The sequence below is a fragment of the Penicillium waksmanii genome (genome assembly GCF_028829765.1).
Source record: "Penicillium waksmanii strain IBT 27052 chromosome Unknown utg000001l:1.0-4852451.0:1.0-4856178.0, whole genome shotgun sequence".
Lineage (NCBI taxonomy): Eukaryota > Fungi > Ascomycota > Eurotiomycetes > Eurotiales > Aspergillaceae > Penicillium > Penicillium waksmanii.
Genome location: NW_026643248.1, coordinates 4508825 through 4535264, shown reverse-complemented (window position 1 = coordinate 4535264; position 26440 = coordinate 4508825). Strand labels below are relative to the sequence as shown.

The following is a 26440-nucleotide window of genomic DNA, read 5'->3' as shown; positions in this document are numbered from 1 at the left end:
AACATCCACTTCGGGCAATTTTAGACCGAATCTTCGCTCAACCGTTGACCCAAGCTATTGTCGCGATATGAGAGAATAACAGTTAGATGACCCTGAGGGCTCCTCACGTCCCAATGTTTGTGGATTATAAGACTCCGATGTCTTCTATAGTCTCATAGTGGTAAGCTGAGGACTTTGAAACGGCTACCGTAGACACGGCTATAGCCATCCCGGGCATCATCTGTGGATAGGCAGAAAGTGTCGGCTATCCCTACTAGGAAGGTAGTCAAATGCCAATACCGAGACAAGGCATTCAATAGGCTTGTTGAATACCGAGAAAACAGCCACAAATGCAAAGAGAAGAAGGAAGTGCTTGGATGTGCTGGAAATCCTGACAAAGGCTGAAAATGTTGTGTATTTATGTGGGTCACGACCCAGTGAACTAGATACAGGCCTAACCCTAATGCATGAGTAGTGCGTACCCGGGTGACAGGACAATAATATCAGTACAGGGGATCCAACAAGAAATTATGATCGACACCAAATCTATGGACAAACTTTGCTTTCCCGTCAGTCAGCCAGCCACAACATTCTTAGAGCATTCGGCACGGAGTACTCCGTAGTTGTACCTTTAATCCCCATCTGAGTAAGTTGGGCATGCCTTAGACTCAGGGAAATACCTACCACAACGGCCATAAAACAGCGAAGTTGTGGTGGGGCCCCCCTGAAGATCAGCTCATTTACGAAATACACTCAGACCATACGGGGTAGCCCCATACGAATGGTTTTTCGCCCTTTTCTGCAATGGAGAATTTAGTTTCCTGGAAAACTTTGTAAGGCCGAGACAGAGCCTATGTTCACCCCATGCTGCAGTCTCTGCAGCTCCCATTGGGAACCACCTGTGCTCCCATTGTGCCAGAGCGGAATGCCTGGGTTTCTCGGATCTTCCACCACGTTCTATAAAGGGTGCTTCGCTCTTTGTACTCATGGAGCTCTTTCGCTTATCGGGTAGTCCAGCCACCGGTACCTTCAGTATACCCTGTGATGGTGTGCCCGAGACCACGTATGGTTTTCATTCCAAAGTAGATCATGAACACCTGGGATGTCCAGGGGTATTGGGTCACGCCAAGTGACTTCCCGTAAGGACATGAAAATGGATAGAGGATTCAATCTTTAAATAGACTAAAATATAGAGCTAAGTTTCCTGTTCTCATATTATCGTTAAGAGGCGATTTTCTACTTTTCTAGCGCCGGCGTAGTTGGTCTTTCTCGAACCGCGTATTTTTGCACAGTTTTCGCATTATCACTCTAAGAGAGTGACAGTGAGAGTGAGAGTGCCAAAATAGTTAAAACGATCCTCTATACTTTATTGATTTTAGGCATGGTTGTTGGTGTGGTTTAGGAATCTAAGAAATTCTATCTTTGGAGCAAAACCTTGTTGTACGTTACGTGGGCGGCGGACCCTCCGTTAGGAGGTGCGTAATTTTTGTACAAAAAATACGCGGGCCGGTTGTGATCTAATTAGCCGCTAATGAGATTAGACCACTTAGTTTGATATAAGGGTTCGATGGTAAGTGGATACTCTGTACGATGGCTTAGCTGAGCTCTCCAGCCCTTGGTGTGCGGGCTTCTTCATTTAGCGCCGCGGGAATGCCTAGCACTGAGGTCGGATTCGCCTTATGTGTGCCTTGTACTCAGATCTGCCTGGGTAGTGGATAATATTAGAATGAATGAAGGAAATAAAAGCACGAACAAGTTTAATCTGTACTCTAGTTATGACTCACTTGCCGATTGCTTTTCTCAATCATGGGAGCCAGTTAGATACAGGCCATTGGGATTATGCTTTTTATGGAACAGGGCACACACAACTAATCCTGCACGAGCTGAAGAGCCAGGTTGCTCAACACATCAATTGATCGACATGATTCCTGCATCTCGGTTGGAAATTTTGATTTGTCACAGACATATATATCTCCGTATCCCGTAGTGGACCTGTACTATTCATGCACTGCTTCAATAGATCGGCTACCAACCCAGCTCATTTAGAATGGATGTGCAAATCTAAAATCTCAATTTCGTTCTTTTTTCCTTTCTTCTTAATTTTTTTCTTTTCTCTTCTGTTCTTTCAGCTCAAGCCTCGTGTTCCATTAAATCATGAACTATGATAGGGCTTACATACTTCCTACTGCATCTATTCAAAAATTAAAATAAATAGATAATCAAAAAGTATGATTGAGTTTTTAATTATTTTCAGAGAGAAACTTGAGCTCTGAAATTAAATACAAAATGTCGAGGGGAGTTACCACTGGTAATAAAAGCATGGGCATGAGTCTTTTCTCCTCGTTGCTAAATCGAAGCTACTTTGGCATACACGGTTCGTTTTCCAGAGTGATATTTTCAGTACAAATAAATCTGTGATCTTAGAGAAAATTTCTTGCTCTTCACATGCAATGTGGTATGTTAGGTGGTGCATTGTGATTGTTGACCCTAAAGAACCCGAGCCTACCTCAACAGTATTGGTGCTCAAGCGAAAGGTGTAGGTAATAAGACGCTTCTCCATGATCCGCACTCTGCTCAGGTTAAACGAGTAGGCTCTCCTGCGTGCAGGTTGGATACTCCGTGAATGGAACTGGCACAGAACCGGTAAAGAGGACCGCAGATCACTTTAGTGATTCGTAATAGCGTCCCAGAAGTGATACCCTGTAAAAATATTTATATAGAGACACTACCCCCCACCTTTTCGTACAATAATATTTCATCTGTCTTCGAATCAGACTTCGACACCGAGCCCAGCGCACCATCGCCAGTCTTCACACACTACCACGTGACCATCCGATCTGGCACACACTCACGCGAGCCCAACGACGTAGAAACATCACTGGATCGTATGCACGCTTCCCCTTGGCGGAAGCACTGAAGACCATGAGCGTTGAGAGATTGATCGAAGTGGAAACAATTGACCCACGACCACTACCCCCGTGGCGCCTCGACCCTTTTACAGAGGTCGAGGTTGGCTTAGACCGAGAGGCAGCGAGACAACGCGCCGACGCCATCCGATCAAAATCGGACATAGTCGTCTACTCGGATGCGTCCGGTCGCGATGGCCAGCTGGGAGCAGCCGCCGTAACAATAGACAACAACTTGGAGGTAGTCGAATCACAGCAAGTCCAGGTGGGACCGATGGATCGCTGGTCAGTTCACGTGGCGGAGCTGATTGGCGTCTTTTATGCGATCAATATGATCTTCAAAATAGCACACCAGCGAGAGGGGGCGGGAGATCGAGAGACAGCCGCGACAATCCTCTGCGACAGCAAATCAGCGTTACAAGCGATTCAGAACGTAAAAAAGAAGTCAGGACAACGGATTGTTCATGCGATCCACCACGCCGCCACTGAGGTCCAAGCCGCAGGCATTGCACTACGCCTGCAGTGGGTGCCAGGGCATTGTGATAACCCAGGCAATGAAGCCGCAGATCGATTGGCGAAGGAGGCTGCCAGCCCAGGCAAATCACACTCCTTCCGGCCACTGCTCACAAGAGAAAAGGCGTCCATTCGTAGTAATATCATCGCCCAGTGGGAACAAGAGTGGAGATCAACCAATAAAGGTGGCCATCTGAGGAAGATCGATAACACTCTGCCGTCGGCATACACCAGGAAGTTGTACGGAAACCTGGCCAGGGGCCAGGCATACTTGTTGACTCAGCTACGCACGGGCCATAACTGGCTATCCACCTACGCTAAGCTCTTTCGGTTCCGCGAAGACGATCAGTGCGTGTGCGGCGCGCAAGAAACCGTGACCCATGTCCTGGTAGATTGCCCAATCTTGAAGGATCTACGAAGGGAAATGAGACAGAAAGTGGGGGACGCGTTCAACAGCGTGTCGAGCCTGCTGGGAGGCTCAAAACAAGGTGAGCAAGGTAAACCAGACACCGTCTCGAGGGCGAAGACGGTCCAGGCCGTATTGGACTTCGCCGAGGCGTCACAACGGTTTCGCAGTCGCGCGCCACTAGGGCAGCCTAACAGTGGAAGCGGCAATTAGGCCACGGCAGGCCGTGACGAGGCTCTAAGTTCGTTGTCAGGAAGTGGGACAATCTACATGTACGGACAGGGATATATATAGTTGAGGTAGCCTGCATATCACCGTTGAAGTTGGTTTACCCAACTAGACCAAAAACGAATCCGTTCTCAGCCTAGTGGATGAGGTTTATAATCAACTTCGCGAACGATATGCAGGATACGACAACTATATATCTTGGGTTATGTACAAGTAGAGTGATCCACTTCCTGACAGAATCTTAGAGCCTCGTCAAGGCCTATTTTGGCCCATTGCCGTCCCCATTGTTAGGCTGTCCCTATGACGCACGACTGCGAAACCTCTGTGACGCCTCGGCGAAGTCCAGTACAGCTCGTACTGTCTTGGCTCGCGAGACGGTGTCTGGTTTACGTTTCTCACCTTCCTTTGAGCCTCCCAGCAGACTCGATACACTGTTGAGCGCGTCCTCGACTTGTCTTCTCAATTCCGCTCGCGGCTCTCGCAGCCTCGGGCATTCCATCAAAACGTGGCGGACTGTCTCCTGCGCGCCGCACTCACACCGATCATCATCACTGTAGCCAATCTTCTTTCGATAGCTGGATAGCCAATTGTGGCCCGTGCGTAGCTGTGTCAGCAAATACGCGTGGTTCCGGGGTAAATTCCCATAGAGTTTTCTGGTGTACCGCGCCGGTAGCGTGTCGTCAATCTTCCGTAGGTGTGAGCCCTTAGTGCTTGACTTCCATTCTTGTCCCCATTGAGCATGAATCTTATTGCGGATATATGCGTTCTCCCTTGACAGCAGCGGCCGAAAAGGATGGGTTCTGCCAGGTTGTGCAGCTTCCTTGGTGTGTCAATCCGCCGCATCAATCCACCATTCGAAAAAGCTTTTTAGAACAAACCAATAATAGTTATCTGCTGCACTTACTTTGCAGAGCTTAAAGAGAAGACAAATAGTCACATGGATATAATCAGATCAAATTACAAAAGAGCCGGTGGCACAGGCGATAACATGTATCGAGCATTCGTGGTCAGAGCTCCCGACCGACGAACTTTATGGAGGGAGGATAAACCACAGCATGCATGTGTATCTCCTTTTCCGTTTTCGACTGCCTCCTAGCAAACAGTTCGCAGTTTCAGGGGTTTATTTACTAATTCCCTCTTAGTCCAATCATCCTAGGCCTAGATCAGTCTTGAGATAGCTTAGAGAACTACGCTGCCCCCGTAAGTATTGTTTTCATTCGCGTATCAGCTGTGCAGAAGAAGTGGATCCCTGCAATTTTGATAAAAAGTTTGTACATGACAGGGCCAAGCCGCACCATAACTTGTATTTGCCTGCTATAGTGTATAATGGGATAGGGGAAATGTACTCTGCTGCGATATGATAGATATCAAGGCTGAATGAACGTGTGTGCGGTTCGGCTAGCACGTAACCAAAGGCACATCCGTAACTTGGTGTTTGCATCATCCGGGGATAGGACATTCTTTGACCGAAATAATGCGCTCATCATCGGTGAGCGGAATGACATGGCATAACCACTTGCCGCCCCTCCTATCATGATGGCGTGTATACCTACGTCGATGAATGTTGAAACGTGTCGTCGGCACTTTTCTACGGTATCACCGTGCGTGTTGAAACAAGAACAAAAGTGAGGGAGGCTTTTTATATACTCAATCATCAACAGAATGCACAAAAACCCGTGATGTAGTCGAATACTGCTTCAATCAAAGGTTAAGCGTTAAGTCAACTGCAATTTGAGGGCCAGCGGTGTTGAGACCCTCACAATTGGCAGCAATAATGACATCAGCGCAAAGGTAAGGTCTGGGTCCAATGCTATAAGTACCTGAGCTTTCGTCAGCAGAACGGTTGTTCTCAAACATTCCTGTATATGTCATCCTGCAAAAAACATCGAGGACTTCTCGACTTCGCAAGCTGCCTCCGGTATGGACTGACCCGACTCCAAACTGTGATGCACTTGTAATCTAACTGACCTTTTGTATCGCTCCTAGTCTGTCTATTCTCGAGATGGAAATCCGTAAACAGCAGGTAAGTTTAGCTCCTCGATGATTTGACATCATGCTAACATGGAGGATGTTTCAAACCAGCCCCGTCTCTGCTTCTCTGGGAGTTTAATTCAAGGAACTGGAATGGTCTTAATAATAAACTCAGGTTGCGAAGTCAGTGAGTTATAAGAGCCCCATAAGCTACCCACTGATGGTTTATCATAGATCGAAACCGTCCACTTACAAACCGACTCGACCACACTAGAATATCACGCGCAGCGGTAGCAGGCAAGGTAGGATTCGATCACTATGGCAGCTTCAAGAGTATTTTACCTGTGCCATTCGGCCTCGCGGCGCGACCATTCACGATGGCGCTCGAATGCCTGGACCTCCACTTCGAGGCGCGCCTCAATCGCGCGTTGCCTCACCGCCCCGTTGAGGTGCGGTTCCACCAACGGGTGGATGTCCGCCGTAATAGGTTTGGCGTACTTGAATGAGCAGTCAGGACGCTCAAGGTCGCCCGATACGACATCCCAGACCTGCCTCGCTTTGAGGTAGGAGGTCATGAGACGTTTCCAGGTCGCGAAATTGTCGCTTCCTGTCAGAGGCTCGATAGCCGTAACAGCTCGGTCGGGAGAGACATGGACCAGAGAAGACATATTGATGACTGGAAAAGCGGGGTAGATATATATAATTCAGATGAACAAGATGGTTCAGAGTGAGTAGAGACGGCACCCGAGAGTTTGCTCCCGGGCTCATAACCTGTTGTAATTCAGAGGAATTATCTTGAGTTATTATTCTTGAGGGGATACACGAGGCTATATATACAACGAGAAGACCAAGTTGATTTGCAATCAACTTGATTCTTCGTATAGGCAACCCGGGATTATTTCCGATGTTGCGGCTTTGTTCCTGGCCTGCGCTAGCCTCATATCACAACAGAAACGCCCAAAACCTGAACCGAGATAGCGGCTTTCATCCTGCTGGACCTCTCGAGCTTCATCGCTAGCTTTGCCTGAACCAACCACGACCTCTCTCTCATTTGTTGTAGCATGTAATCGATCGGCTCGCATGACGTATCGATAGTGTCAAGCTCTATCTCGAAGTTGTTCGGATCTATCGACGCATGAATCCAAATGAACCCCATGCGGCATGATATATTGAAAGACGTGGCAAGCTCCATTTCGAAATCTTTCGGATCAATCGAGGCGTAAATCCAAATGAATCCCATTGAATATTCAAGTCACCAGTAGAACGCTTGGAGATCTGGAACGCCACTTGGCAAATTCTACTCATATCATTTATCCGACACTTTTCTAACATAGCTCCGCATGCCAAGCTCTGTGGCTCAAGCGAGCTGGAGCTGGCGCCCGTCCAAAGGCGGTGAGAGCCAAAGATGCGACTTGCCTCACGTAAGCCTGGATTCCGTACTCGGCGGGTGGACGCCGAATGCGGGTAGGGTAGTATGTTGCAGCTCGAACGTTTTTCACGTCTCTCTCACATAGCGAGTTAGGGATCCCAGGTATCTCCTTTGACTTTCCTTTACTCGCTCATAGTCCTGACAAAATTTTCATGAAAATGGATTGAAGATCAAATTATCAGAATGGCCGAGGTCTTATCGAAGCGGTTTCAGAGCCAAATGAAATTATGGGTGACCCGCTTCTTGAAGTTGCTCTCCTATCTAGGGTACCAACATATCAAAAATCCAGAAGCCTCATTTTCTGGTCTAGGACAGTTGTCTGGCAATCCTACTCTGCCGCCCAAAGTGCAGCGTAAGCAAGCTACTCCCAAACATTTCTTTCTAAATGGTATAGCTTACTTGGGTTTCAATCAAGGCAAAAGGGGGAGTGATGGAAGGCCGTTCCTAGCTCCCGAAGTGTTATTTGACGGTTATCTCCAAGCAGAGCTAGGGAAAATTGTTACTGAAATCAACACTGTCAGGTGGACTTCTATTCGTGAGCTGATTCGGAGTATGTAAAACATTTCCTCCTTTGAGATTGTCGGCATGCAGGTGACTTTCTGAGGCTCCTGCTTACAATTCATAGACCCACGAGAACTCGAGAACAAGTTTGGAATTATCACTGGTTGACATGGCCTTAGCAGAGGTAGTTGATCTATGCCATACCGCTGCTTATCTATCTCTCACGCGCGGTGATTGCCGTGATCAGATGTTTTTGATTTATGTTTCCATAATTTCCTTCCAAAAAAATCGAGTTTTGAAAAGACTCTGAATTTTCGCGCACGAAATTTAAAGGATCAAATGTTTCATGTGAAAGCGAAAATGGATATCAATAATGTCAGTGAATCCTATCCTAATAAAATAATTTATACCCGCAGGAGAGTGCTGCGTTATCAAGTTCTCCCTCGCAACCTTCAGCCCTGTGAATGTATAATCTTGAGCTTCCATGCACCCTTGAGCTCTGCGTTATCAGGGGTGTTACATACATTCTAAATGTAAATAAAAGATAATGTAGGAAATTTGTGCTCGTTTAGGCGATCCGTGGCGCCGCAGTCTTTGTCCTGATCCTCCGGCGACATGCAGGCACCTCTTTGCGGTGTCAGGACTAGTTATTCGGGACTGTTCGAGATTTTGAAGAAGCCAAGAATTGCTCCAGAGAATCCATAGAAATCAAGAATCCTCCAACGGGGTTTTGTATGTTATGCCATTCGGCCTGTTTTTAGAGTTCACTATTCATGTTCCTTGTTCACGTAGGGTATTTTGTAGCCTTAAATCACGCCCTGATTTTCGATAATGGGCATTCCCTGCCACGTAGTGTAAATTAGAGCATTTAATCATGGAGCTGGTTGAAATCCCGGTTATGATAGCGTGTTGGCTAATATGTGCCACCGCTGAGATCCATAGTAGTCTCCATTGGTGTGAATGGTTGTCACAACCATGCATGGATCAAACCCTTAGACACTGATATAAAAATTCTGTGCATGCTCTGTTTCGGCTTTGCATGCGAAGTGAGCTGGACTCAGTACTTAGCTTTGAAGATCAGCTCAGCTCCGATTGCCGATTCTCGGGATTTGCACCTGCCTTTCATCGTAAGGCCAAATGGAACTCAGCCAGAAATCTGTCAGCATCAGTGGACAATCATTATTGTAAGAAATTGTCAGATTTTATCATTGAACTTAATCTAGCCACGAGCCTTAGCCCTGCTCGGGCACTTTACAAGTTTGTGTGTACGAACATGAACAATTCAGACAATCAAGGTATCGACTGGTGCATATGATTGGGCCCAAAGCTTTTCTGTCGACAAAAGAGGGTCACAGGCTTACAAGTGTGCCCGAGGAATATTGAACAATCCCATATGCCTGCTTTCAACCATTTTTGCATAGCTCTGAAGACCTTACTACAGTGCGTCTCGAAACCGGTGCAACAAAAACACACTTAAACACTCTTTTTGGCCCCACTGCCAAGACCTTAGCGTAGTTCATTTATTAAGGTGCCCGCATTAGATTGAGGACCTCTATAACGAATATTGTATAGCATCGTATCCCCTCTACTTGAAGTTGCTCTAATACTCGGATAACGGGTAGAATTGATAGTTACTGTGCTGCTGATGGGCTATTGCGGCAGATCTAAACTTGGTGTGGTGGCAACCTCAATAGATGATCTGCGCTAACGCCTTGGCAGTGGGGCCGAAAAGAGTGTTGAGGTGTGTTCTTGTTGCACCGGTTTCGAGACGTACTGTAAGCCAACACCGCATGTATTCTGTACTTTCCATAATATTCAAAATCAACACTCTCAAGTACTAAAATGGCTATGCCCGTACTAGTCCGTACTGTAACGACAACGTTCTGACATATCCCCGTATTGTCAATATCCAGTGTAACAGTCACCTCAGGCGGCATACGGAGATGCCTTAAGCCTAAGGCTGACCCACACGCTGCGCGTGTGGGTCAGCCGGGGGTCAACGAAATTCTGCTCTCAACAATCACAATATTACTATTTCGACCACCAACACCACCACCACGATGACTAGTCAATATAATGCAATTAAAATGCGTATCCAAACCGCTTGTTCGGCTGCTAGGGTTGCAAAAAACCCCAATATCGCTGCGTTAGCGCGTAAATATGACGTTCCAATGCAGCGACTTCGGGCACGCTACCTTGGTCGCGCATCTCGCAGCACGCGCCATATGGCCTATAAGCGACTAAATGACGAACAAGAAGCGTCATTAGTAGGCTGGATTCGGCGCCTTGATAACCTACATATTCCACCTACGGCTGGAATGGTGGTTGTGAGTGCAAATGCGTTACTACGCAGGGATAACCCCGCCGTACGTCCGCTTGGCAAAGACTGGGTGTATGATTTCGTCAACGTCCGCTTGCCAAATGACCTCAATTGGGTTCATCAAAAGCCTGCAGATCAAAATCGAATTACTGGGGAGGATATAGGTGTTTTGACTGCGTGGTATGAACGCCTGGAGCCTTTTATAAAGCGTATTCCAGCAAAGCATGTGTATAATTTTGATGAAACTGGCTTTACCCTTAGCCAAGGCCGGCCACAAAACGTTATTTCAGCCAATCCAAAACGAACGCGAACCCATTCATTTGAACGAGGCCAGTTATTAACTGGAATTGAATGTATTGCGGCCGATGGTTGGAAGATGGAACCCTATTTTGTGGCACCAGGGTCAGTTCATTTGATGCGGTGGTATGAAGGTGGTAAACTTTCAGAAGCTACCAGGATTGTAGTTTCAGGAACTGGATATTCAAATGACCTATTGGCACTCGATTGGCTGGACTTTTTCCACCTTAATACTAAGGATCGCCTACCAAAAAAGAGAATACAGCCCAGGCTTCTGATCATGGATGGGCATCGCAGCCATCTAACCTACGAGTTTTTAGATCGCTGTGACTTCTACAACATCATTCCATATTGTTGTCCAGCTCATACAACCCATATTATTCAACCACTTGATAGGTCTCCATTCCGTGCATTGAAACAGGCATATCGGACCAAGAATAACCAGATTACTCAATGGGGTGGAGATGCACGCGATATTGGTGTTTTTTTTGAGGAAATTACACAAATTCGTAAGGATGCATTGCAACCACGTACTATTCGCAATGCATTTGCTACACGTGGTATACTACCCTATAATCTAGACCTGATTATCAAGCCTTTGGTAGAAGCACAAACCCCTAAGCCAGAGCTTCAGATATTCGATAGCAACAAAACACCACAGCTACAGGTTGCATCTAGTATTCCAAGCTCGCCACCTAAGTCATCAGCTGATGCACGTCGAACATGCGATAAAGTGAAGAGTTTACTTAACCGTGACGATGTCCCTGCCGATATACGCCGCCAAATACAACGTGTGGCAAAATCGCAGGTTCAGTTAACTGAGGATATTGGTCTCTTATATAACACATTAGAGAACCGATTACCTAAAAAACCTACAATTGCACGCAAATCCCAAAAGCAATTAGGCAAATTTGGTGCCCTGACTACCAAAGATGCTATTCGTTTTGCAAATGATCGAAAAACTAAGGATGAACGAAAGGAATACAATGCGGCTGTCCGAAACCAGGTACCTTTAGGCACTCCTGCTACGCCTACACCAATTACTTTTGGACAAAAGTACCCGGATTATACACCGATAAACGTCATAGATGACCCCTTTCCATGTTAAAATACAATATTTATGGTGGTGGTGGTGGTAGTAGCTAGAATAGTAATTTCATGATTGTTGAGGGCAGTATTTCGTTGACCCCCGGCTGACCCACTCCCAGGGGAGTGGGTCAGCCTTAGGTGTAAGGCATCTCCGTATGCCGCCTAAGGTGACTGTTATAACTAGTCTTGCGTATGTATCGTGCAGCTCCTTTGGTCGGTGGAGCCGCTGCACAACAACATACTACCTGTTCCTCAGTACTCCCTTCTTCCCTTCCATACCATAAGTCTGGAAGTGCGTTGAGCTTCGGCTGATCTCCTAAGCCTAGCTAAGACAAAATTAGTGGTGTTGTATGTTGGGTGTTCTCATCTCGACGTACACAGGTTTCGTCACACGCAAATAAACATATGCGGTGCTTTCCCTCTTCTATTTTTCTTCATCTACAGAGTTCAGTACGGAATGTGCACCTTACATGGATCTGCGATGTACTTAGCTGTCCGATCTGTCATGTTGCCTGACTTGCTGCACTTTAAAGTACTGTTATATAGGCATACCGAGGAAAGAGTGGCACACAGCTAATAGGAGGCCACGCCTTTTGAATTCGAATGACAGCATTATGACGAAAACTAACCTTACGTCACAACTCGACAAAAGCAAGAAAGCAAGAAAGTCACTGTCAGCTATGGTAATAGATAGACCCATTCGAGAACGAGACTTTCATCTAGGCCTTCATCACCATCTCAAAAAATGTTTAACAAGATGCCTGAATCAAAGGCGAAAGCTGATATTTGCCCTGAGAGTAACTCTATCAAAGAACAACAAAGTTCGGAAGCTGAAAAACAAAGTCGCCGACGTTATGATATGAAGAATGGTAAGGAAGCCCTTCACACGCTATATGAGGCAACTTGCTAGAAATTACTCTAACCGAGCAAGCCGAAACTCTCAAATGCGAGGACAGTAAAAGCTTCAGTGGCGAAGGTAGCCACAGTGAAGAAAAAGGTTTGAATCATTGGTACAGGAACTTGAGATATCAATAAAGATGTTCTAATTAATATAAAATCTCAGAGACAAACCAAACTATCAATGGCATTACCGGTCCACATAGCTCCAAAATCGCAAATAAGCTTGATCCTCGGGTTGATTCCAACGAAGGCACCACCACTGGCCATCGAGACTCAAAGAATCGTATGCCTGGATGGATGGTAGCATGAATGCTCTCATACTAGATGATTATGAATGGAATTATATTCAAGGTATCTTACATGCAACACCCAGTCAGTTAGCAAGCCTCGGGTTCAAGTGCCACTGGATATCTTCAGGTGGAGCCTTAAGTGAACTGACTTCGACGAATTGAGTCTCTCACATGGCGTATTATATCTATATGTATGCGCATTGTTTCACACGTCCAGCATGGACAATTTGATGGCGACAGATCCGCATATTTATTTCGAAGTCCAACTGATTCTGTTTTACCCGCATCAGACAATCGCATGTACAGCTAGTCACATGTAACTCAGATTAGCCATCCATGCATGGGTGCCATATCCATAACATCGAAATGAATCTTTTCAAAGGTTGTGCCTGCTATTCACGATAGTTCATTTCTGATGCTACTTAGCCAACTCACACGCTGGAAACTTTGGCCTTTTTTTGTATGCAATTCAGCAGTAAATTATCGATATGGAGGATGGTCTGCCAAAGACCACTCTCTAGTCTCCTATTAGGTGCTTAAGAGTGTCACAGCGCTCCGGGTGTCTACTGTACTCCTGTGTACGTGTCCTCTTCCATCACGGCTTCATCATTGATGTTGATAAGATGACGATGTGAGTTCTGCGTCACCTGACACCTTGGGATCATCGATCTCCATAGCCGCTACCTGCTTGCTACAATGACGGACGAAATGCGGTTACCTGCTACTCTTCTCCCACCCAACAACATGTTGCGAGTACCATTCCCAGAAAGAGTACGTAAAGAGTGCATTTGCAGAAAGCAACTTAAGAGGCTCCCGGAAGACTATTTCAGCCATCGGCGTCATCTGCACGCTGCATACTCGATGAGACGTCGGAAATGACGTCATGCCGGACGATGCGCTGTAGTGGTCCCAACCCTTGCCAAAACAGGAATACTTTGCAGCTCCTTAACATCGTATTCTGGGATATTCGGCCATATTTGTTGCAAGTGGATTCCTTCCTCCATGTCCAAGAAGGAGAAGCTCAAACCAAAGCAGGGAAACCTTTTTATAAATTTCAGACTATATCTGTCCCAAGCCAGTTGCAACATTAAGCTTAGGCTGCCCACACCAGATCCGTATCATTCGAGCCTTGGTGCCAATCAGGGTATTTTTTTACGTCTTCTACTCAAGGTCACGTTCATTACGCTCTGTCTGTCCCCGGCCATGGTCGTCATCTGGGGTCTGGATCTCCATGAGATTCACTATAGCAAGTTCAAGAGCTCCTACATGTTCAGTCGCGCGTACCATCTCCGATGTACCAAAATGATCGTCTACCAACTCGCCATGATTCTCTGTGTTTGTTCGGAGTCGGTCGGAACTGCTGCCCTTTCTGGTATTTCACACAGCTACATTCTTTATTGATTGCCTGGACAACCGACGCATGCTAAGATGCTCTGCCACTCCACTAGATTATCTCGATCAGCAAAGTATGCTGCAAGGCCAGCACCCAGGCGTCAAAATCCACAATAATGATTTTATTGGCGGGTTTTCCTACAATATCTTTGTCGGAATCTGTGTCGCATGGGTATTCGGAGCCGCTTTCTTCTTCGACCTTTTCTGGCCCGAACGGCATGAGAGCCGGGCCGTTCGACTAGCATGGAGAATATGTGCGGTGATCATTACGTTCATGATGCTGGGCTCTGCTCTGACCATTTCGGTACGAGATCCACCAATGTCACGGCCCAAGGGAACATATTATTCCTGCGCCAGACGATTCTATTCTCGTTCTGGTCGCTAATCATGAATTTGACGAGATAGGTAATCACTGCGATGCACGAAGCAGAAATCACTGGAACGGATGTTGCATTGGCACGGGAATATTGGAGCGAGACCGCCAAGAAGCCCGCTTTGAGTAAAGGCTTACCTTCCTCCTCTGCCCACGTTTGTTTGGCGAGAGATTTTCTAACTGGTACTCAGCCTACCGTACGAATCCAAAAGCCGTTGCATCTGTTGTCCTCGCATGGCCCGGTTGGGTTTTCTGTGTTATTGGGTTTGTCTCCTCCTCGACAGTCAAAAGGTCCATGAAGCTTGGCTCATCTATTTATAATAGTACGGTCATTATGTTCATGTCACAGAAACATGATGATCATTTCGGGCCTAAGTCAGAATACGGCCAAAGTAAAGAGAGCGACAAAGTTGCATCAGAGCAGGAGGAGAGTCCAGACATCGAGCAGAAACAGACCTGGCAGATCAAGTAATTGTCATGAAACGAGATCACATGCATTTTATGCGGGCTAATTTGCTTTATTTAATTTCATCATGCACAGAACTATGACTACTCTTTTAGAAGTTACGAATAATTGAGAATTCGGTGTTTAGAAAATGACCAACTACCTCAGAGATTGCCAAAGCTGTTGAATGTACTGTAGTAGGACTTCATTCAACATCAACCAAAACGATCGTTGAGTGTTAAATGTCGGAACACCTCCAATTCTACGTTTCCAGATGAGGAAGTGTAACTCCGCTGCTATACTCCGTGTGATCATAGCTTGAAAAGCTGGGCTGTACGCTGCAGAGATGGTAATCTTATCAGACCATTCTTTATCTGCATGCTGATTTCAGTTCTCTGACATCCCAATAAAGTATCCTGCATTACTTCGCTGCACGATTGCTTGGAGACTTTATAAGGATAAACTGCAGCTGCCCCTTTGAGAATGAATAGATTCGTCACTGTGTATAGGCACTCACATACATGCAACTCAGAGTTTGATTTAGCTTGAAGCTCTAACAAAGGAAAAAGGTGAAAAAAGACGACGACGACGTAAACATCATTCAACGTTTGAACGGCGAAATGCATGCTCATGATCAGTGAATATATTTAATGAGGTGGCCGCTGTTGTGCCACCTCTGGTAGCGATAAAGTGCAGGCCCGTGTTGATGAATGTTGAAACAAGTTCTCAGCACTTTTCTGCGGACCATTGAAGGTGTTGAAACGGTGCCAACAGTGAGGAAGGGTTATTTATATACGCAATCATCAAGAAGCCGAAATGCGTCTGGATACAGCGTAGCATCAATGCAGAATTGTTGAACTAGCTGAAATCTGAGGGTCAGCGGTGTTGAAACCCTCACAATTCGCAAGAATTGTTACATCGGCTCGAGATTCAGGGTTAGATGCAATGCTATAAGTACCCAAACTCTCGCCAGCAGTCCGGTCGTTCTCAATCATTCCCTTGTCGTCCTGAAGCAAAGGATATCGATAACTTCTCGACTTTGCCAGCTGCTCTCTCCCAGTATGGACTGACCCAACCCCGAACTCTCATGTACCTGTGCTTGAACTGACCTATTGTACCGCTCCTAGTCTTGTCTATGCTCAACAGTGAGAACTGCAGACGGCAATTAAGTTTAGTTGCCCGATCAATTGAGACCATGCTAACGTAAAAAGTGTTTGATGTCAGTTCCATCTCGACTATTACTTTAGGAGTTCAGTTACAGTACGTCTCGAAACCGGTGCAACAAGAACACACCTCAACACTCTTTTCGGCCCCACTGCCAAGGCGTTAGCGCAGATCATCTATTGAGGTTGCCACCACACCAAGTTTAGATCTGCCGCAATAGCCCATCAGCAGCACAGTAACTATCAATTCTACCCGTTATCCGAGTATTAGAGCAACTTCAAGTAGAGGGGATACGATGCTATACAATATTCGTTATAGAGGTCCTCAATCTAATGCGGGCACCTTAATAAATGAACTACGCTAAGGTCTTGGCAGTGGGGCCAAAAAGAGTGTTTAAGTGTGTTTTTGTTGCACCGGTTTCGAGACGCACTGTAACGGGACTGGAATGTTCTCGATAATAACTCAGGTTACGAAGACGATGAGTTATGAAAGGCCTCCATAAGCTACCTACTGGCGCTTTACCGTAGGTCGAAACCATCCACTACTTAGCCGACTCGAAGAAACTAGGATTCATGCGCAGCAGTAGCTGGCAAAGTAAGTTTCGATCCCTATGGCAGTTTCGAGAGTAGTCACACCAGCCTGCGCTGACGGCTCTCCGTATAGGATGCTGATTTTTTACCATGAGCCAGCCTATGTCTTGTAAGTTGCCGCATGCGTTGCCACTGCGTATTCCCAACGCCCGGGACTACATTTTGAATGTCAGTGCGGAGTCTTTCTGTTTGGGCCTCTCTGTTCTTCAGAATTATCGCTGATGTCTCTTTATTGCACTCGACAAGCACCGAGCCCAACTAAGCTAGGTGCACTAGCCTGATGGGCCAAGCCACTGACTCCCAGTAAGCTTGCGCCTTCATTGTTTCTAAAAGTCTTGGTTGAAACGGCTACTTTGCCTGGCCTATTTAGCGGGCCTAATTCAGGAAGGGTTGATGCCCTCCGGTTAGCCATACGGTAACATTCCAAAGACTTTCCATCTCTCCAGCATTACCCTGTCCAATCGAAGGTTAACTGTTAATACATTAGGAGCTTGCCTTGTTCCGACGGCTATGAACCTCTTGTCCCACGTCCAATCCGAAGCCTCGTCGGCAGCCCATAATCCGGTCCCATGCTAGACCGAAGCCATCGCAGCCCCTGACGACGAGGAGACGCCTAACATCAGTCCCGGCCCACCTTTCCTCCGGGAAACCATTAGACAGACCTTGAACGACTTCGAATATGATCGAATCCATGGGCAAAATGAGTTATGAACTGCCTTCATAAGCTACCTACCTACTGATTATTAATGGTAGATCGATAACATACTTTATACAACTGCTTTGATCATGCCAGAATCTAGCGAACAACCATAGCTCGCAATGTAAATTTTTATCATTGCGGCGGTTCAACAATAGTTGTCTTGTGCTGACGACTCCCTTCATAGGAAGACAAATATTCGATTGCGAGCCACCCAATGTCTTCCCACCCCGGTGCGTTGCCTCGACCTATTCCCATGGCCGGAGCCGCATTTTGAATTTCGTGCGAATCCTATTTTCTTGAAGCTTTATCTTGCCTTTCTCTCTGCCTATCAGAAAAGATTGCTGATGCCTCGTTCTTGTCATAGAACATATACCAAGAAGGTAATCGTCATGACCAATCCACATTTCCCTATCGCCCTCGAAATTAAAAAAGACCGGCCGGGCCACTGACCCTCATTTAGGTTTCTGCTTTGTTCATTTAGGGACACATGCTAGAAATGCCGACTTCGCTTGTGTTGAAGAGAAAAAGTCCGAGGAGACTGAGTCCCCCTCGATTAGCATATGGTAGAGTTCCAACATGCTTTCATCTCTCTTCGTTTCCGACCAAAGGTAAACTGTCATTGCAATAGGAACCTTCCGTATTCCGACAGGCATGATCTGGGCCCATGCTGGTCCGACTGAGCTATCGCAGCATCCGGCGACAGCAAAGAGAAGCTAAGCATCGACAGCCACCGAGAAAGACCACGGTTTCCTCAAGAAAAGCATCAATTAGTAATGAATCGAGCTTTTGACCACAGCTTGAGTAATAGCTCTGTCAGGCCCGGTTACGGCTGGGCAAGTGACATTGTAGGCCATAGCACTGGATCCCCCGGATCTCTCGCCACGAGAGCAGTAATCTTTAGGTCAGTTCTTACCCTCCTCAGAACAACATACCTTGACTCTTTTCACCAAAAGTACTCTTTACTGACATGACTGGAAGTTTGTCAGAGATATGCATTGACAGATATAGCCCACTCATCCCTGCTGTACCGAGCTATCTCGGGTCCTCCGACGTGTAAGCGAGCCGAAACTGTTGCCTCGTCTCTGGCTTGCCCATGCTGATGCAAGACTACATTGACGGCAAGTCTGTACCACCCTCATTCACCGGAAATCATACTGACATAGGCAGTGAAACACAGCCTTGGGTTCGGCCGTTTCCACAAGTCCGATCAGGATAGTGTATTGTGGCTGTTATCGGGATTCTCATCTAAACCGCGAGCACGGCGAGTGGCTAACACCCATCTTGCGCCAGTTGCTGACAATCGATGCTAGATCGAGTATATACAACGGTAGACAGCTTTGGATGTGGCGAATGCAGACGGGGATCATAGCTGCCACCGTGACCTATTTGATAATCCAATCTGGCAAGGACGTTGTAATCTTTGAGATAGTTTGAAGGCCAACTAACCATGATGTCAATCCGCTATGATGAAGTTGGGCTTTGTTCCCCCGATGCTTTGCTCAATGCCCCAATGTTATGCTCAATGCAGCCGCAAGCCGACAGAATGCGTCCTGATGTCACCAGCGAGGGGGACTCGCTGCCAGACGCAGCCTCGGAAGTACGGTCAATTGAGTGCTGCGACGTTCACACTTACAGATTGATGATCCCAAAGGTTGAACTGAATACCAGGTCGAAAAGTCATGTCCGTTTACGACAAACGTAGCCGCTGCTGTTTCTTTCAATGTGTGCGTCACGCCCTACGCGACGCGCTGCGACGCGTCACAGCGCAACTACCTCATGCCTCTCATGACAGGCATCTATCTAGTGAAGCAGGTCCTAGACGACCCTCAGCACCGCTGACGAGACCAACACAAATCGAGAAGGTGCAATTTATTCCAAATATAGCAAGCCTTCTCTTTGCGATCAGAAATCTCAAAAATGCCGTATGAGCAAGCAAGCACGCTGCGAAATTGTGCCCCGCGTCTGTCTTTAAAAGCGGTGAATAATGGCACCAACTATTCAGACCTGTCTCAGAAAAAGTTATCAAGTACCGTGCAAATACGGTATCTCTTGGAAGACTTTTTCGGAATTTCCACCCGAGTCTATTACCTAATATTAAATACTAGCTGCACTCGCCGTTTCAAGAATCGAGGTTTCGCCAAAGCCTGCTTATCGAGACCAGCTCTTTGAAGCAACAATCCGGATTTTGGAGATTGTGAGATGTTTCGGCCCTGACGCGCCTCTGGATACAGTCTCCTTTGAGGATGAGATTCGAGTGTTGCAAGATACACTGCTGCTTTCCTGGCGTGAAGATGCATCACTATTGGCGACTTTTTTTTGGTTTGCCTCGAACCCTGCCAAGAGCTCCTCCATTCCATAAGGCCCGACACAGACTTTTCAGACCTCGAAATGATCTCAGTCACTAGATACCGCTTACACCAATTGATCCCAGCTCAACTGTCTTTGTTTCACGCCATTCGGACTTTCCTCGTTTTTATATGCTGGTATGCCAACCATTCAAATATAGGAATCGATCCTAACCACTATCTCTAGTGTTCCATTCAGCTCCTGTGAAGATACCAAGAAACGATGCTTGAGCTGCGTTTCTCGCGCATTTCATGATCTTAAGATACATAAGAACCATCTCGAGTCTCTCGCCGATTCTGAAACCATCCTCTTGCAACGTTACGTTACAACCTCGTGCCTTATGATGGGCTTCAACTGTCTAGGTGCAGTCGGCATTGAATCCTATCGTAACAACTTTTGTGAATGCGTTCTATATGGCAGCAATCGCAAGGACGTGAGATTGGACGATATTGCTAGTACCCGTTTCGGGAAAGACGCTATGGAGCATTTCGCCAGCCTTGGAGAGCCGTTGCTGGAAGAAATCTCTCGGAGACGGGACTTGAGAGATGACCGGATATTGCAAGATCTTACAGACAGATATCAAGATTTGGAAACTCGTTTCAGGGCCGCTGTTGACAGCCTCGGACACAAAGATGTTTTCGTATCGCAAGAAATCATCACGAGAGCGTATCGGCTTGAACTCGGCGTGACAGCCACTGCCGACTAAGTGCCACGAGTACATATGACAGGGCCAAAGATTGCACATATGCTAATAGTTAATGTCTCTACAAACGCTCTAGTGATGATATGCTATTCAAGCGAACGAGAGTAGAATCAGGAAACCAGAGCATGAAGCTCAGGGCTGGAAACGTCGAGTTCTCGGGACAACGCTGCCAATTTGTGTTTTTTTGGACCTTGCGGTGCCACAGGCGTCAATGATCGCAACACTTAGATCAAGGCTGAACAGTTTCCATTGAGTTCAGCTGCACCTGAGACCCTCACCCCTTTCAACAGAGTTCATTACAACAGAATTAATATCTATATCTTACTGTTGGAGAGGTAGTTAACCTAGCAGATGCCCTTGCCCAGCTGGATACTACTTGACGGCTGTATAGTTCATAGGGGGGAAATTCTAGAAAATATATGCAACGCGAACAAATACGGGGTTTGATAATAGGATAGTAGCCATAAACAATCAAGGGTAGCACAGAGAAGTCAGTGCGCTAGAGACATGCGCATAAGCTGTATATCAAGATCGATCAGCTGCCTTAATTATTGTGAGTCGAATTGTATCTCGCAATTATATGTCTGTATGCATCGGGCTGTAGGAATTGTCGTTACCAGCACCGCTGTCGTCGGTGGGAGAGACGTATTCCGGCGAGTCTATAAATCCGCGCCATCTCCGCCAGCCCTCAAAATCAGTAAGTGCCTGCATGCAGCCCCATTCCGTCACCTTTTGCTCAAGCCATGGAAATCTCACGGGCTTTTTTCGTAGTTAGAACTGACTGAATCAGAGGAGCTTGGAGTTGGTAGAACGTGCCTTAGTCAGGAAATCGTTGCATCCAGCAGCCAATGCACCATGACGGTCGCTTTGCAAGCTGCTGGCCGTCAACGCGACAATGACCACCGGACTACGAAATAAAGAGATATTACCCAGGGTGTCCTCTTCACTTGACGTTCGCTGAGACGCTGGTCTCTTTCCTAGTGGACATTTTGCGATAGAGCTTGAGACACTGGAGCGACCAGAGCCTGTCTTGGGGAAAACGCCAATTCCATTCAGTCGCTCGAGCCGCCGGATCTCTCGAGTAGCGGCCAACCCGTCCATGATGGGCAATTGGATGTCCATCAGCACAAAATGGAACCCGCCCTGTCGCCATTTCCGCACGGCTTCTTCGCCGTTAGCTGCACACTTCCAACGTACGTTCAGTCGTTTCATAAATGCTTCCAGCAGCCTCTGGTTGATGATGTTGTCCTCCACGATGAGGACATTGATTGGCGGTACAGTGCCATCAATCAAGCCGCCAAGGGCTGCGCCTGGCGATGAACCGTTTTTCCTTGTTCGAAGTGATCGTGGAGATATGGCTGGCGCTGGGGACGTGTCTGTCCTTGTCTTGAGAAACTCATTCGCTAGTGAGAGCGATACTGGAGCAGTCGGAGACAAGGCAGCGGGGAAATATTTGTCATGAGAAGAGTCGATGGGCTCTATGGATGTTAATTGATATGTCTGCCAGAGGAAAAAGAAGAAGAAACGAGACATCACATGCCTGTCGTGGGTAATTGACAAAGCGTCACTGGTGAATCTAAAGTATGCTGCGAAACAACGCTCCCAGGCGAAAGCAGCGAAGGGACGATATCAGTACTGCGTACTGAGCGAGATGGCGGCTCGGTGCTAGCGAAAGAACTTTGTGGGTGCGGAGGTGACACCAAAGCATTTTTGCTGAGCCTAAAAGGAAATGAGTCGCCATGCTTGTCAGACTCCGAATTGTCATGACTATAAGATGCAAAATGTGGTGATGGCCTCTGGTTATAGCGCGTGGGCACGTCAATCACCAGCGCCTCTTCTATTGTTTGACCCCCAGGGTAGTATGTGTCAAGCACTGATGACAACATTTCATCCGGGTTGAGGAGACGCGGTTGCTGGGCCTGTCGATTTGGGTCCTGACGAGGAGTAATTGTTGTCACAATGTCCGGAGAATCAAATTCCCTCCCTAAGGAATTAGCATATTTCAATATCACCTGGTCGCGCAGCTCATCTACAACAGCATCCTCCATATGCGATACCAAGGTCGCGGAGCAAGCCGATCGCTTGACCCAAACTCGACGGGGCGTCATCTCGGCAACTACCCTGGCGTTTCTATAGCCGACTGACAAGCCTCGATTGTGATGTTGAGATGACGCTGGTTGAGATAGTCGACGGATGGGAAGGGTGGGCGCGATGCTCTCGAAGAAAAGAAAACACGAATATTCTATCGCCGGCAGCTCGGAGATGACTTGCGAGCGGAAGCCATCGACTGCCTTTGCAAATGCAAAAGGTGGTCTGGAAAAAAGCAAGCTCGTTGGAAAGTTGGAGCGGAGGACGTTGCGGTGGAAAACTCTCTGCGGCAAACAAGATACTCTCTATCCGTAGAAGATGTGGCCGCTTTGCCTGACGTAGAGCAAGCGGCAGTTTAGTGATTTCTGTTATCCCTCGGTCACGGGACATGTACTGGAATGGCAATGGGTCGGACTGGGCCTCGCCAAAGCCCGCCACCGCCACAGACCCGCCTATTGAATATCCCGGTCACCGAGATAGCCACGGGGCTGGGAGCATATGCATACATACATACATATTTACCAGAATATCAGCCTCTCTATATTTACCACAGAAGACAAGGTCACATACCGCTTACTGATATGAACACCGAAGCATCATTTGTCACTAAGAGGCGGGTTCATAGAAAGTGAAACCCGCGACTGGGTGCCGGAGGCAGAACACTATCAGCCAACGAATCGCGTCACTTCTGGTTGTCCGACTGCTTGAGTCCACCGATCTCTCGAATGAGTAGAATGAGGTGCTTTACACGCCGAACTACCACCCTCGTGTACGAACCCCCTCCCCCCTAAAGTTTCCGCATTAGCGGCTTTCCCTGCGTACACAGAACCCACTGTAATACAAATACATTGCCTCCCTAAAAGGAAGCGCAGATATGCCCTTTCTGACCCATAGCCTAAGGTCGCAGCGACAGGGGACCCGTTAAGGGCAAACTACTGTCTGTTTGTACTATTGACTGAGTGAGACCTACTAATAAGATCGCGTTCTAAGGCCTGGGAGTTTTGGAGAGCGTTACGAGGCCACGTGTTAAGAATCGCTCCGGATTATTGATCTTCCTGAATTGTTTTCATCACAAATATTTGCCAAGCCTGCTCACGTGAAGTTTCGAACGACTGGGCATTTCTGGACTCCAGGACGACACCTTCGTATGAGATTGGCCATATCAGGGTCTAGCCTCTAAATTTCGCGCAACATGGCAACGCTACAACACCTACCAGCGGAATTGTTAATCTCTATTTTCGACTACTTAGGGGATACTGAGGCCCTGTGGTCCCTGTGCTTAGTGTCCAGAAGCCTCTGCGGCATAGCTCAGCATTTACTCTATCGGGATCTACTTTTTGCACCTTTGCATACACCAGAGTGCTCTCCAAGGAGACTCTTCCTTTTGACTCGTACTATCGTATCTTGCCCTCACTTGGCTGTCCAAGTACGTCGCATAAACCTCGATGCTGTTAGGGATTGTGAGCTTTGTGGTGGGGAGATGGAATTCAATATTTATGACAGACCCAACTCAGCCAATCCCTCCATTGATGGGTATAGTTACGATGATAAATTATACTACGTACCCACCAAACTTGCGCTATTCCATGATAAGGAGTATGGATACCCAGACGTGACCGCACTCACCTCATTACTTTTATCCCACTTACCCAATCTCGAGCACTTGAACGCTGTGCTAGGTCACCATAGCGTTTCCCGTTTGATTCGAATGCCAACCGAAGAACATCACTGTTCGCTCCTGCTCAGCGTACTGAGGATCTTAAATCTCACCTCATCGGGTAAAGAGCAAATGAAAATCAGTTTAAACGATATAATGCCGCTCCTGTCATTACCAAGGCTGCATGAGATAAACCTTGACCATGTTCGAGGCTGCGGTCCGACTGGGATTTCTGAACCGACGTCTGCCTCTGTTCCTCCCAAACGATTCATGTTTTCTAAGATATCATTTCGATATAGCTGCGTGGACGCACGCAGCATTCAAGCACTTCTTGGTGCTTGTAAATCTCTCAGGGTATTCAGATACCGATTTTGCGCAAGCTCTGTCAATCAGTTCAACCCGTCAGAACTCAGATCAGCGTTAAATACTCAAATGGAATCACTTGAACACCTCCAAGTTTCCTTTTACTGGAACATGGAAGATAAAGACTATGCGCGATACTGGAAGCGCGCGACATATGGCTCTTTGAATAAATTTCGAAAATTGAAATCACTGGATCTGGACCAGGCATTTCTTGATGATTTGCCAAAACTTCCAAAAAGCCTAGAACGGTTTGCACTTCAAAATTGTTACGAGTCTGTGTTTGAAACCATGTGCCACCTGGCTCGTGGTGTTAACCAGGGAGCTTTACCCTTACTTGATGAAGTCTACTTGAGTACAGACGTTTTATCCCCCGGGAAAATGCTGGGCTTGCCATTAAGAGGGGCTACTGATTTGCTGTTTGAAAAATCGTGTGATACCCTGAAGTCTTTGTTTACCGGGACAAGCGTTTGCGTGAAATTCGAGACTGATTTGTTGTCAAAAATTGCGGACGATTATAGTTTTGCATTTGAGATTGATAGGTCAGGTATCTTTTGGCCTTTGATTTATCTTGCCTGAATCAGGGAAGACAACCTTCTTTTCAAAAATATCATGTGCAGAAAGAGTTTTCAAAGAGTAAAAACGACGAGGATGGCAGTAGGTGTCCATTGAATAATAGCATTGGTTGAGCGTGGTGTCACTGACCTTTACCCAATGCAAATCTTTGGTAAGTGATTTGAAACCAACGGGGACACTCCCGATGACGTGAGGCACTAAGTAGCACCTTTCGGAGCCGGTTGGGCGTGGAAAGGTATACTTATTTGAAAACATGCTTCCAACGAACGACACGTGAAGAAGTTTCTGTTTACTTTCGCTTGCGTGTCTGTCCTTTTTTGAAAAGACATATCCTTAATATATCCTATGTATAGCAAAATTTTGCTGCTCCATCAGCTGTCTTTTTTCTCCATGCTCCCTTCTTATAGTAGTATTTGTATAAATGGTTTTATCATAAAAGTAGAGTAGAGTGAATCACGACGTAACTCTATACATGCGGGCTTAACCCCCTGCATGAGTATTGCTTCTCAGATAACAGAAATATCCATCAAATAGGTACGTAGGTCTCCTCAACGACTATAAATCTAGTAGCTTGTAGTTTAGTAAATCCTCTATGGAGAGAGAAAAGGTCATGCTGTTCATGACTTCTATAACATTTCAGAAAATAGCAAGAATATCTGATTAATGATGCCTGCCTGCCATTGATCCACTTCCTTGAAAATAGAGAATCACTGAATTGGTTTTTCTCACACAGATAATGTGCGAGCAACTAGGGAGAATTGGCAACCTATATTGCACTTAGCATTTCTGACTGGTCTAATATGGTATTGCATGCTTACATTGTCGTGCTGGATCTCTTCCAGGAGTCTTATTTCACTGTAAATTCGTTTTGCCGAGTTTTTGAAGCTCAGGTTTTTGCGTATCTTTTTGGTCGCAACATACTCGCGGTTTATCTCGTCAAATGCCGAGCTGTGTCGATTTAGAAAGCTGCGCAGGCTCCTGGGGAGTACGAGTATTGGCTAAGGCTACCTACCATAAAGCCCTGTAGCTCCCAGAGCCTAGTGATGTGATTGAGTTGTATGGTATCTTTAGTGTCCCGTTGGTATGCTGACCTAGATTGAGCGGTGAGATTAGGTCTTTGAGATAGTTCGAACACCGCTCCTGTAATTTGCTCTTTCGAGAGCATAGTCGTGCCATATTAATGAGACACTAGCGGAGGTTTCTAATCGGCCAGCGGA

The 26440-nt window shown here is 46.7% G+C and overlaps 7 protein-coding genes across 7 annotated transcripts; 6 read left to right on the top strand and 1 right to left on the bottom strand.

Moving 5' to 3' along the window:
* Positions 1–2901: 2901 nt before the first annotated feature.
* N7481_001566 (ribonuclease H family protein) lies at positions 2902–4017 on the top strand (the record flags this gene model as incomplete). Its single annotated transcript, XM_057260785.1, has 1 exon — positions 2902–4017. One exon carries the CDS (start codon positions 2902–2904, stop codon positions 4015–4017), a length of 1116 nt encoding a protein of 371 aa, XP_057128617.1.
* Positions 4018–9993: 5976 nt separating this feature from the next.
* N7481_001565 (uncharacterized protein) lies at positions 9994–11658 on the top strand (the record flags this gene model as incomplete). The annotated part of the gene is made up of 1 exon (XM_057260784.1): positions 9994–11658. One exon carries the CDS (start codon positions 9994–9996, stop codon positions 11656–11658), a length of 1665 nt encoding a protein of 554 aa, XP_057128616.1.
* A 726-nt stretch (positions 11659–12384) lies between these two features.
* On the top strand, positions 12385–12848 carry N7481_001564 (uncharacterized protein; the record flags this gene model as incomplete). Its single annotated transcript, XM_057260783.1, has 2 exons — positions 12385–12508; positions 12703–12848. 2 exons carry the CDS (start codon positions 12385–12387, stop codon positions 12846–12848), a joined length of 270 nt encoding a protein of 89 aa, XP_057128615.1.
* Positions 12849–13831: 983 nt separating this feature from the next.
* On the top strand, positions 13832–15066 carry N7481_001563 (uncharacterized protein; the record flags this gene model as incomplete). The annotated part of the gene is given in 4 exon segments (XM_057260782.1): positions 13832–14201; positions 14215–14525; positions 14627–14749; positions 14944–15066. The coding sequence occupies 4 exon segments, from the start codon at positions 13832–13834 to the stop codon at positions 15064–15066; spliced, it is 927 nt and encodes a 308-aa protein (XP_057128614.1).
* Positions 15067–19881: 4815 nt separating this feature from the next.
* N7481_001562 (uncharacterized protein) lies at positions 19882–20545 on the top strand (the record flags this gene model as incomplete). Its single annotated transcript, XM_057260781.1, has 2 exons — positions 19882–19976; positions 20038–20545. 2 exons carry the CDS (start codon positions 19882–19884, stop codon positions 20543–20545), a joined length of 603 nt encoding a protein of 200 aa, XP_057128613.1.
* A 573-nt stretch (positions 20546–21118) lies between these two features.
* On the bottom strand, positions 21119–22650 carry N7481_001561 (response regulator; the record flags this gene model as incomplete). Its single annotated transcript, XM_057260780.1, has 3 exons — positions 21119–21301; positions 21359–22020; positions 22083–22650. The coding sequence occupies 3 exons, from the start codon at positions 22648–22650 to the stop codon at positions 21119–21121; spliced, it is 1413 nt and encodes a 470-aa protein (XP_057128612.1).
* A 1172-nt stretch (positions 22651–23822) lies between these two features.
* Positions 23823–25226, top strand: N7481_001560 (F-box protein; the record flags this gene model as incomplete). Its single annotated transcript, XM_057260779.1, has 1 exon — positions 23823–25226. One exon carries the CDS (start codon positions 23823–23825, stop codon positions 25224–25226), a length of 1404 nt encoding a protein of 467 aa, XP_057128611.1.
* Positions 25227–26440: the final 1214 nt, after the last annotated feature.